Raw genomic sequence first — 12,224 nt, 5'->3', positions numbered from 1 at the left:
CTGCTTGGCCTGCTGTGCTCATCCACCTCTACACCTTGTTATCTCAGGACCTGCAGATGCTGGAGAATCTACTATCTCTGTTATTTTATACTTGGTACCAAGATGATTTTGGGTTTATGTCAGATTAAAATTGCATTCAATGTTGAGGGGAGTTGATATCACAGGACTATTCATGCAGAATGTTCTGGGGATAAAGGTTCAAATTCTATCACCACGGCAGATGCTGAAATTTGAATTCAATAAAAAGCTGTAATTAAACACTCAGTTAATAGAGACCATGACACCACTGTTGATTGTTGTGAAAATCTACCTTGTTCGCTAATGTCATTTTGGGAAGGAAATCTGCCATTCTTACCTGGTCTGGCCAATATGGGACTCCAATTTGATTTACTGCTAACTGTTCTCTGTGCAATTAGGGATGGGCAAAAAATGCTGCTTAGCCAGTGATGCCCACATTCCATGAACTAATAAAAACATTCTTTCAAACTGAATCCATGTTAAAAACAATTGCTATCTGGCTCTGAAACATGACTTCCAAATACATCTTGGTACATTGCTACATGGGAGTTAATATGCAGCCTTAGTGTTTCAGCTGTTTGGAGCTGCATGCCATTGTTACCAGACAGGAAGGCTTACTCCACCCTCAAAGTGCAGTTCTAGGAAATGTGGCCCTGAAGAACTTACTGTGCTTATAATCCGCCAACAGGTTCATAAAGCCTCAAAATTTTAAACTGGCAAATGAGAATTCCCATAATGTGCTGAGTCTGTTCAGTGCAATTCAGGTTAAATTAGTTTCTCATGAAAGGTCGCTGATGTAGATGCTTTAACTCTGTTTCTCTCGCCATAGTTAGGAAAATGTATGTTATCTGGATGGGAATGAAACAACAACCAAAGGCACAGCCGTGTCTCTGAATATAGCAATTGATATGACATTTGTTGCATATGTGGGTATCAATATTTTAAACTAACAATGGATGGATGTATCTGTGGAATAGCCATAAATGTCAGAGAAACCAATGCAATGGATTGTCAAAAGCAGACAGACCAAGCAGCTGCATTTGTTGCTGAACTGAAAAGATAATTTGAAATGGAAGTTAAACATCCACATTGAAACAAATTATTTATGCACCCCGTTTCCAATGTGTGCAATTTTGACCAGTGAGGGCCACCCATTTCAGAAAATGTGAAAAATTGATACTATGAGAGCGAGAGGAATAAAGGTGAAAAAATTGAACAAACCAGAGCTGTTTGTGCTAGAGAAGGCAAAGTGTTGTTTTGACAAAGGGCATCCAGATTACAAAAAGATTTATAAGAGTTAATTGAAGGGAGATGATTATATTTGAGCAGAAGACCAGAACTACGAGCAAGATAGTCACTAATAAATCCAATGGGAATTCAGAGTGACTTTTTAACTAATAGCAATATCCACTTTCTAACTATTCTATCAAAGACAGGAGTTGAGGTGAACAACATAGATGAATTTAACAACAAGATAGTAAACAAGACCTTCTGTAAGGTCTTAAAAGTTCCTCCAAAATAATTCATACAAATGTAAAATGTAAAGAGAAACAAGAGGCTCTGGAGAAGCCTAATACAAGGCACAATTAATCAGGAACAAGTCAGGGTGAAGAGTATTAGTACAGATCCTAAATGTCATCCAATTCCAATAGCATTTGTGTTAACTTTAATTACTGAGTGTATCAAACAGTGAGTGAACTCGTAATAGCTGTATAGGATTAAATTCAACATCATGAGAATGACAGCTTGAAATCTTTTGTTCCACCATGGAGTACATACCTAAAATACGCCAACTGCAGTGCCATCTGAACAAAGGAGTCTGGACTTATTCCATGTAGTTTGGGGAAGTTCTTGCCAAAGTTCCTATAGGTGAAGCAGCTGATGTCCAAGTCATTAACTAAACTATAACAAAAGTACAATTTCAGCTGAGTCTCTATTTTATGATTCCACAATAACTTTGTCTAGGAACGAAATGCTCAGAATAGGATTAAGTGATACAATTAAGGCCTAGGTTTCCATCAGAACCAGTACATTAAGAGATCCTTGTGTAGCTTCCATGCTTTATTGATGGAATTGTTCTTCGCATAACTTTCTGAATTTGCAAAAATACAACACTTTTTTTGAGAAACACTTCTGGAACTTTCCAGGCATGTCCTCTATCCATCTAAAGTACTGCCTGCATGCATGTACTTATCTTCTAACTAAGGGGTTGAATAAAAAACATGGACAACTTCAATCAAGTCAGTCACCATTCACGATGGCAAATATTGATCTTAAAGCAACTCTCAAATTTTCAGAAATAATTTATTGCATCAGAAATGTTATAAAGATATACACGGCATAAAGTTTCTGCATTCTGCACGATCAGGAATAAATTTTGAAGCATATATCTTCAAGTTTCTGCTCAAACTCAACTGTACACCTTGGTTTGCAAAATTTATTTTTAAAATGTTCCTGAATAGATTAAAGTGGTAACTTGGTGAAATTATATTAATACAGCTGAAAATGGTTCATCAAAAAAGAAAAGCACTTTGAGGCATAGTATATGTTTCACAGCGTGAGTAATCTAATTATAAATCAGAAAATGAGCTTTTTTAGAAACATGTACAGAATTATTTGGTAGTTAAACTATATGTTTCTTAGTAAATAAGAAGTAACCTTTGGGTTATACAAGTGCCAGACCAAGACCATGATTGACATGGCAGAATCTAACCATCATTCCTTGACATTCAATACCATTACCATTGCTTAATCACCCACTCCCAACATCCTGGGGTTACCTTGACCAAAACCTCAATGTGGTTAGAAACACAAACATAGTAGCTACAAGAACAGGTCTGAGGGTGGGAATTCTGTGCTGAGTACCTCAACAATTGGTTCCCAAAGCCTACATACCATCTACTGGGTATAAGTCAGGTCTGTGCTTGCATACTTCACACTTGCTGAGATGAATGCACAATGTAGTCTCAAGAAACTGAAGAACACCCAGGGCAAAACTGCCTCCTTGAATGGCATACTATCCACCACTTAAAACATGCACTTCCTTCATAACTGACAGTCAGTTACAACACTATGTCTCATCTACAAGATGCTCTGCAGCAATTTGCCAAGGCTACTTTGATAGTAGCTTCCAAACCTGTGACCTCTACCACTGGGAAGCATAAGGGCAGCATCACCTTCACATTTCCCTCCATAATCACCCAGTGACATTTTCCTCTCTGTAGGTGAACTCCCTCTCTAATAGCACCGTAAATGTAACAACACCACATGGACAACAAAAATTCAGTCAACTTCTCAAGGACAAATAGGGACATGTGACAAATGCAGGTCTTGCCAATGACACTCACAGCCTAATTATGAAATGGAAAAACGCATTTAAATGTTTTTAAATGTGCCTATTCTCCTTACACCCAAAAGAAATTGCTTATTTTCTTAAAGCCTCCTTGAGAGCCAGGAAATGGGGTAATTTATCAAACTTCCCAATGGTGACCAATTCATCCTGAATCAATGGTGATTTATCGAACAGAATTCACACTTAAAACTTTGCAACTTACTGCACGAGTTTGGCCAATTTCAAGCTAATAGCTTTGAAAAGAGAAGTGAAACCAAGTTAAAATTCTACCTAACCAATTCTGGGCAGGGATTTCCACAGAGCATGGCAAAATTGTAAACATGTTTTCTTACAGACACAGTTAAAATTTCATGACTGTAGATGCACAGAATAAATCTCCTCATTTTGAAGGTATGTGTGCATTCAAGATTGTCTTTACCCCATTGACCAAGTTGCAAGGAAACCATTATCTGAGAGAAGGAATAGGAATACTGGATTAAGTGATATAAACCAAGAGCTGAATCACAAGTAATAGACACGTACAATTTTTACGTTCCTTTCATCCAATCTTGTAAATACCCATAAACATAACTGGCAGGTACAATACTCACATGTCCAGGTTCTGTTTGGCATGCTCAATATCTCTCTTAATCTCTGGAGTGATGTAAAAATAAAGTTTCTTTGGTAAAGGCAGTGGAATCATGGGAGCTCGAACTGTATCTGGGTCCTTACTATAAATGCAACACATGAATTAGACATTTTATCCTTTATAAACAAAAGCATTGATTTACAAAACAAAAGTCAATCACTTCTGAAAGTCATGTAATTTACAAAGTTAATGCTGAATATTAGTCATACTAAGTACCTCATTCCCTAAATCAGCCTGCATTCAGGAACTGGTTACAGTTTCTGTTATCATCGTCAGTGGATGTGTTATTTTCACCTGATTCAGTGGGAAATGGAGCTCATTCTGCAACTTGCCTTACAACAAGTTCTGATCAAAATCTATAATCACAGACATTTAGATTCAGTGTTCCATCCCCTCACTATCTCTACCCGGGAGCTTAAACATACACTCTCCTATTTAGGTTGGTGAGACTAATTGTGAAAAAGCCATATGACGTATATGGTTTTCCACCCCTTCCGTAAATCAGTTAATTGTATTTACCAGATTAAACGGACTTTGAAAAACAATTTGAAAAAAAAAAATCAGTTTTTCCTTTACATCACTCCTGACTAAATGGGAAAACTGTTTACTGGCAATGCTGCTTAAAACAACTTGGGGATGGTCAGTATACCAGCAGATTGAATTGAATTATATGTGTCAAATTACAAACAGTTGGAGAAAATTTGGATCCAGTTTATAGTCATTATTGCATGTCAATTATTCAGAATTGAGTATCCATGTCTCGCTACTGAGAAATGAATAGAGGTACTTTAATACATGTGGACTGGGATTAGGTTGTATTGGCTGTGGCTCAGTTTTTAGTACTCTTACTTTTAAGTAAGGAGATTGAAAGCTCAAATCCCATTCTAGGGCCCGAGCATGAAGGTTAATGCTGCCATTTCAGTGCATATTTTGGGAATACTGCATTGTTAGGGATACTGTCTTTTCATTGAGACTTAAACCAAGAATCCACCTGACCTACTAGGTGGATGTAGAAGATCTATTTTAAGACAGTCAGGTAAATTATGCCCAGTTTTCGCGTCGATGCGTACCCTCCACTAACTTCACCAAAAACAGATTATCTGCTGTTTGTAGGATTTTGCTATGGACAATCTGGTTTCTACAAATTCTGCACTGTAACAGTGACTAAACTTCAAAACTATTTCATCGGCTGTAAAACATTTAGGGTTATCTTGTGATCATGAATGGTGCTACATAAATACATACCTTTCTTTCCTGCTTGGTAAAACGATGAAAAAATGCCAAGGATACTCACAAGTTGTCTGAAATATGGCTTTTTATATATTACTCCTAACGCTTTAATTTTAGAAACTATGCTTTGCACAAGTTTGTATGGTCTTTGGGCAAGCAAGGAGTTAACTGCTACTACAATGACCAACCCTTTGCATAGATTGGGCTACACATAAATGGTCATTCTGTCTGCATACTTCTGTTTGAAAACTAAAGACTCAAAGTGTAAAGAACAACATAAACCCAGTAAGGTGTCTGCATGCTAACTTTCTTTATTGTAGTTTGGGATGTAGCTATTGATGAAGTATTGTGGCCTGTTGATGTAACTTTGAATGGAGCATCAATGGAGTATCAATCATATTGATTTTGCTATGAATGTCGTAAGTCAGATGCTTTTACCAAATATGGTAAGAGAATTCCTGTATACTGGAGTTAGATGGGGATAAAACATACTGTCTGAAAGGATTTAGTATACAGTTACAAAGGTCCTCAGAAAAAAGATCGAAGAAGAAAGAAACAGAAGAAGGAAGTCAAATCAGACCACAGTTAAATGTTGGTCAGTGTCCAAGATGCTCAGGAGAGACTTGGCCATGTGTAACTTGTAAAATATCACCTAGTTGTTAAGTATTGCTTTGTTACTTAATAAATTCTCTTAATTTATTACATAAAAGTTACAGTCTGCCAGCATTCTATCCTGTCAGAACCCTAATAAAAGTTTGACTAATTTACAGAGCTGTAAGCATGGCATTTCTGTGTTGCTATCCCAATGGAGCCCTTAACCCTATTTGGCAGAAGTTATTTTAGTAGCAGGAAGAAAGAAACACAATGTTCATGTCTCCAGTTTCAACAATAACTGTCAGTCTTCTGCATTGAGATGATCCTTAGCCATCCACATGCTTTCTCAAAAGATAGAAAAAAAAAGGTAAAAGAGGAGGAAAAGTAAGGACATATTTAGAAAATAAACAACATTTTAAATAAAAGAAGGATTTCACTCTGTACCATATGCATTTTCTTACCAATAATCAAGAACATGGTCCAATATGGTGGCAATGGGTGGGCCTTCTGCAGAAGACTGTTCATATATAACACCACAAGATCCATCCTCCCCAACAATGAACTGTAACACAAAGAGATATGCTTAAGTAGCCAGATACAAGTGCTCAGATACAAGGACGATTGCAGATGTAGCTGACTGAATTTTGCATTAATACATGCAAGTAAAACTTGATTATTTAATTTACATCTGCTATCACAGGGAGAGAAGAGGCCAAGTTGCTTTTTCTTAGCAGAGATCATGGAAAGATCTGTTATCCTAACAACATGGGAACTCTCATGTAGATTTGAGCACATTGTCATTCTGATTGGGGCAAAATTACACAAATTACACAAAGTGCCAATTATTCCCCCCAAAGGTCCATTTTAGTCTCAACAAGATATCCCCCTGCTCCAGTCTATGAAGAACCATTTTTTTAAGAATTATTGCTACTGATTAGGATGTGAACATCACTGGCAAGGACTGCATTTTTTACTTATTCCTAGTGGTGCTATTACAAAGGGAGTTTTCCCTTTTGGACAACTGGTTATACAAGGAGGTAGAGGTCACAGGTTTGGAATGTGCTGTTGAAAGTGCCTGGGTAATTTATTGTAATGCATATTATTTATGGTGCACACTGCAGTGACTGTATACCACTGGAGGATGATAGGAAACCTTAAAAGGTGGTGGATAGGATGCCAGTTCAGTGGTCTGCGTTACGCTGGTTGGTTTTGAACTCCTTGAGCATTGTTGGAACTGCACCTATCTGGACAAGCAGGGGTGTATACCATCCTATTCCTACATTATCCTGTGAGCAGTCAGGAGGTGAGTTACTCACCACAGATTTCCCAGTATCTGAGGTAAGAGAATCTACATGCCCCAGCACCAGACTCACTGAGTCGAATATGTGCATCTGCTGCAAATCATGTGCATGGCAGAGGAACTAAAATTGGTCACCAGTATTCATTTGTGTACCCCTCAGGCATGTACCAACCATGTAAATTTAACACATTTCATGCAAAAACTGCATTGAGTTCCTACAGTATGCATCTTTCAGTGTTGCATTGGAAATGGAATTTGATACTTTTAACACTGTGAACAGTGACACATCTAAATGCTCAATGCACTCTTAATATGGTACTGTGCAAATGCATCTCTTCTTAGATCATTAAATGCTGGAATGAGTTCAGCATGCTGTCTCAGTCTCTCCTACCTGCAGAGTTTTGTCAAACCATCGGTTGCCACTGTTTGAGTAGCTTCCTCCTCCATGCAACATTTGAGCTGCCATGCGGCTTGTATACTTCTCCTCCGAGATCTTCAGGACTGGAGAATCTAGACACACAGTGAAAATGCTCTTCTGAATGGCCCGTACAGATTCTCTGTTCAGTTTATCTGAGGATGATAACAATTGGTGCATTACAGATCATAGTAAAGAGTATAAACCTTACTGAAAGGAAGGAAAGAGACATGAAGAGACCATTCAGCCATCTGAGCCTGTTCCTGTATTTAACCAGATCATGGGTGGTATAGACTGCAAATCCATTTTTATGCCTTTTAGCTACCTCTCTTTCCCTGATATCCTTATGAAATAAAAGTCTTCTCTAGGCATTGAAACATTCAATTGACTTTGTTGGGGGGAGGGTGGGTGTAATATGGATATGTTAGGGAAAGAGTTTCCATTTCCACTTGCCTTTCAAGAAGTGTGTGTTGATTTCTTCCTGAATGACTGAGCCTTCATTTTAAAGTTGTGCCTCCCTGTTCTTCATCCGTTACTGGTAATTAAATTCTCTAGGACTACTCTTTACAATTCATTTATCATTTTAGAACATTGTATATAATATATAAATAAACAGTATCCAATGCAAAGTACGGTAATGTAAGGGAACTGTATTCAATACATAGTAATTCTGTTTCTAAATGAAATGTTCAATTTTCCTACAGCCCTAGTTCCTACAAGTGAGGCACAGTGCAACACATTCCTGCCATATTATCTTCAATGCATGCAGGATAAAATACAACCAACAGTAAGTAAGTTACGATGAATCTTTGTAATTCTCTGGTTTGGCCACAACTGCCATTTGTGTCAAATTCTGACCACCTCATTTTAGGAAAACTGTGAAGGCTTTGAAAGGGTGCAGAAAAAAATTTAGAAGAGTTGTTCCAGAGATGTGCGACCTCAGTAACGAGAGAAGGTGGGATTGTTCTCTTCCGAGAAGAGAAAGTTGAGAGGAGATTTGATCATGGTCTGGACAAAGCAGACAGTGAGAAAATGTTCCCATGGTCAGAAGGATCAAGAACCAGAAGACATCAAATTAAATTGACAAGAGTGGCAAACAAACCAAAGGCAAAATAAATACTTTTTATTTAATTACATGTCATGATTAGGATCTCTTACATACTACCCAGGAGTGTTGGCAGATCCAATTGTGAATTTCACAAAGTAATTGTACAGACAGTTAAGGTTAAAACATTTACAGGGCTACAGGGGAAGAGCAGAACAGGGTGGGAAAATTAATTTGCTTATTCATAGAACTGACACAGGCTCAGAAAGCAGAATGCCCTCCTCCTTTGTTGCTACCATTCTATGGTTCAACCAGCAGAAGAACAAGAACAATCAGGAATTAGTAATGACTAGTGTATATTTACAAAATCTTTTGTAAGAGACAGAAATCACAATTCTAGAATGCAACACTCTTATACACAATATTCAGATATCAAATGTAAAATCAAATTACTTGGTGCTCCATGCATAATGGTGAATGTTCAGACAAGGTGAGCAGCAACACATTTTTCTTGTCATAGTTTTCCACCCTATCTTCAAAAACTGGATTTTCTTAAATTGGATAATATTCCCTGACACGATGGGTTAGATGTCCTAAACCTCCTTTATGGGCACAGTCAGACCTATTCCTGCTTTGTCTTTTAGTACAAGATGTCTAGTTAATGCCTTTGCCTTCTGTTACGCTTACCTAATGCCAACACAGTCCTCACTGAGTGGTGCACATGGCAAAACTGAATCAGTCTTAAACAACTTTGGGTTGAGTTAAGTTGTGGATGTTTTATAGAAAACAAAATTGAAGCAGGGACATTATAACAACATTGAGCAGCTTTCCAGAATTTAGCCTGAAAACCAAATGGCTTTATGCCCTCTCCAACACTGCATTGTTTGACTCTACCTTTCATGAGGGTATTGTAGGCCTGTCCCCAAGTGTTCCTATGGTCACTGGTTAGCACGCCCAATGGCTCCTTATCTGTTTTCCATGACAGATTCCTGATTCGCTGCAGCTGCATGTGAATCTGATCCACAGTCAGAGGGGAGCCATCGCTGTTATAGACATCCAAGTGAAAGAACTGGAGAAAGAGTTTGTGCAAGTGAGATGAGTGGTGACCATCAACAAGAACAGTGGAATGCAAACACTTGTATTGTTACAAAGCCTGGGAGAAACTAATAAACCTTACATAATACACTGTAACACAGGCTGGAATAACCAGTAAACTCCACAGAATTACACTTTAGTACAGCAACAACACTTTGTTATGGTCCCAGCTGATGTTACTACAGGACAAGTTAGATCCCAAATGGAAATCTGACTTGATCTATCATGTTACTGTTTCATTTAACAAGGTGTCAACAAAATACAACATGCAATGCTACAGATTTAGTTTTAACAACAAATCAGAAGTTCATTATGTAGAAGAAATCAGATAAAATAGAATAAACTAAGTTGTTTACACATAACACAATTTGAAATATTTTGAAAGTAAAAATACAATCCCAACTATCCAAACACCATCTCTTTGCAGTATTCAAACACTAGAGGGAGTTTTCCCTTCTCTACTACACCCAAAGGGTCGATTTAATTATTTTTACAATTCTCAGTCTTGATTATTGTCACATTGAAATTTAGACTTTCCCAGCTACAAATAATCCCTTCAGGATTAATCAAAAACTACTGGCCTGGAATTTCAAAACTCTCACACAAAAATGACCAATTTCTTAACTGTTCAATACTAACTCATTTCTCCAGCTGAAATTGCTCTCATATCTAACTCCAAATGTGAATGAAATACAAAAGGTTTTCAAGTAATGGGATTTTGTCCGCAGCAAAAATAAATTCTGACCGATTAAAATCAAAAGCAAGCTAATGCTTTTTAATGTTTTCTCTGTTTGATCATAAATCTCTCACAGTACAAATAAATTCCCATTATCAGTCCAGAAAAACACTGTTTCTCTGTCTTTCATAAAGTTTGTAAAAGAATTATGGCTCCAGAAAGGCTTCAAATTAATCATTAAACTCCCTCACAAACTCAGACCCATATGGCACTAGATAAAAATCCAACCTTTACATTTAAATTACATACCTTATGTCATACCTGTTAGACTTAGGTACCACTGGGTATCAGAAGTACAGAGACTGTGGGCAAAGAAGAATCAACCGAGCCCTAAAGAATTACACTGTAATAGTCTCAGAAAATCCAATGAACCCCTAAGAATTACACTGCAATGCAGTATCAGGATAACCAGTAACGTACACAGAATTACATTGTAACAAAGTCCAAGGATAATCAAAAAACCTCTGAGTTACACAGCAACACTGCCTTAGAACTAATAATAAAGCCCATGGATTACAATGTGTAACAGAGCCTCAAAATAACCTAGGACTTGGGGTCAAGAGTAGGTCATTTGGCACGTCAAGTTTGTTTCACTATCTTTGAAGATCATGGATGATCTGGCTGTGCTTTCACCTTTCGTGTCTGCACCATTAAACCTCTGTATATCAAAAATCTATCTAACTCAGACTTGAATAAACCTAAAGACTAGGCCTCCATTACTTTCTGGGGAAGAGAACTGCACATAGTGCTGACCCTCGGAGCTGTAATAAAACTTCCATACTTTTATATGCTAGACTCCTTGCCCTTGGACAACAACATTTCATTTGCCTTCCTACTCACTTGTTAACTTTACATGCCAACTTCATGTGATTCAAGCACCAGAATCAAAATCCCTCTGTACCATCAAATTCTGCAACCTCTCTCTGTTTAATTATTATACTGATTTTCTACTCTTCTTGCCAAAGTGGGCATATTCACATTTACCCATGTTTTACTCCATCTGCCATTTTTTGCCCACTTGCTTAATGTGTTTACATTCCTTTTTAGACTCCCTTCCTCTTCTTGACAACATACTAATGTTCTTGTTCATCATCAAACTCCATACATTTGATGCCCTCATCCAAATCATTGATATACTTCGTAAATAATGAAAAACTAACACTGATCCCTGTGATACTCCATTAATAGCATATCAATCTGAAAAATGACCCATTTATCCCCACTCTCTGCTTCCTGTTAACTGATCAACTCTTTAATCGATGTTAATATGTTAACTTTACATATCTGAGCCACATGCTCTTCGCTTTTGCAGTCACCTTTATTGTGGTATTTTATCAAATGCTTTTTGGAAATAGGAATAAACGATATCAACAAGCTAGCTCCCTTCTATTGACTTTTTACTCATCAGTAAAACTCAAACAGATTAGTTAAACATGATTTCCCTTTCACAAAACCATGATTGTTATGCCTGATCAAATTGTGATTTTCTAAGATATTTTACCAGATAAAACCCTTCTTAATTTTGGATTCTAGCACATTTCTATGATAGATAACAAATGTTGGAGATCACAGCAGGTCAAGCATCATCCATGGAGAGAGAGCAAGCTAACGTTGAGTCTAGATGACCCTTCATCAGAGCTGAAGTGAAGTGTGAAGGGAGCAGCATTTATGCTACAGTTGGGGTGGAGAGGGGGTGTGCGGGGGTAGTGGGTGTCAGGTGCTGGTGGAGAAAATGATGTTGATAGTTCAGATTAAGTGATCGGAATGTGAAAATGGCAGAACAAATGGTGTGTCTACTTGCCAGACTTGAA

The 12,224-nt window shown here is 37.6% G+C and overlaps 1 protein-coding gene across 2 annotated transcripts in view; it reads right to left on the bottom strand.

Moving 5' to 3' along the window:
* Positions 1 to 12,224, bottom strand: part of LOC109917290 (carnitine O-acetyltransferase-like) — a 36,527-nt gene that overhangs the window by 6,600 nt on the left and 17,703 nt on the right. For both annotated transcript variants that reach the window (XM_020517086.2, XM_020517089.2), the window contains 5 exons: positions 9,477 to 9,651; positions 7,514 to 7,692; positions 6,284 to 6,384; positions 3,961 to 4,080; positions 1,798 to 1,920 (listed from right to left, as the gene is read on the bottom strand). In XM_020517086.2, the coding sequence (XP_020372675.2) occupies positions 1,798 to 1,920; positions 3,961 to 4,080; positions 6,284 to 6,384; positions 7,514 to 7,692; positions 9,477 to 9,651 (698 nt within the window). The remainder of the gene's footprint in view (positions 1 to 1,797; positions 1,921 to 3,960; positions 4,081 to 6,283; positions 6,385 to 7,513; positions 7,693 to 9,476; positions 9,652 to 12,224) is intronic.

Source organism: Rhincodon typus, chromosome 35 (genome assembly GCF_021869965.1).
Source record: "Rhincodon typus isolate 14 chromosome 35, sRhiTyp1.1, whole genome shotgun sequence".
Lineage (NCBI taxonomy): Eukaryota > Metazoa > Chordata > Chondrichthyes > Orectolobiformes > Rhincodontidae > Rhincodon > Rhincodon typus.
This window is presented reverse-complemented; position numbering and strand designations above follow the sequence as displayed.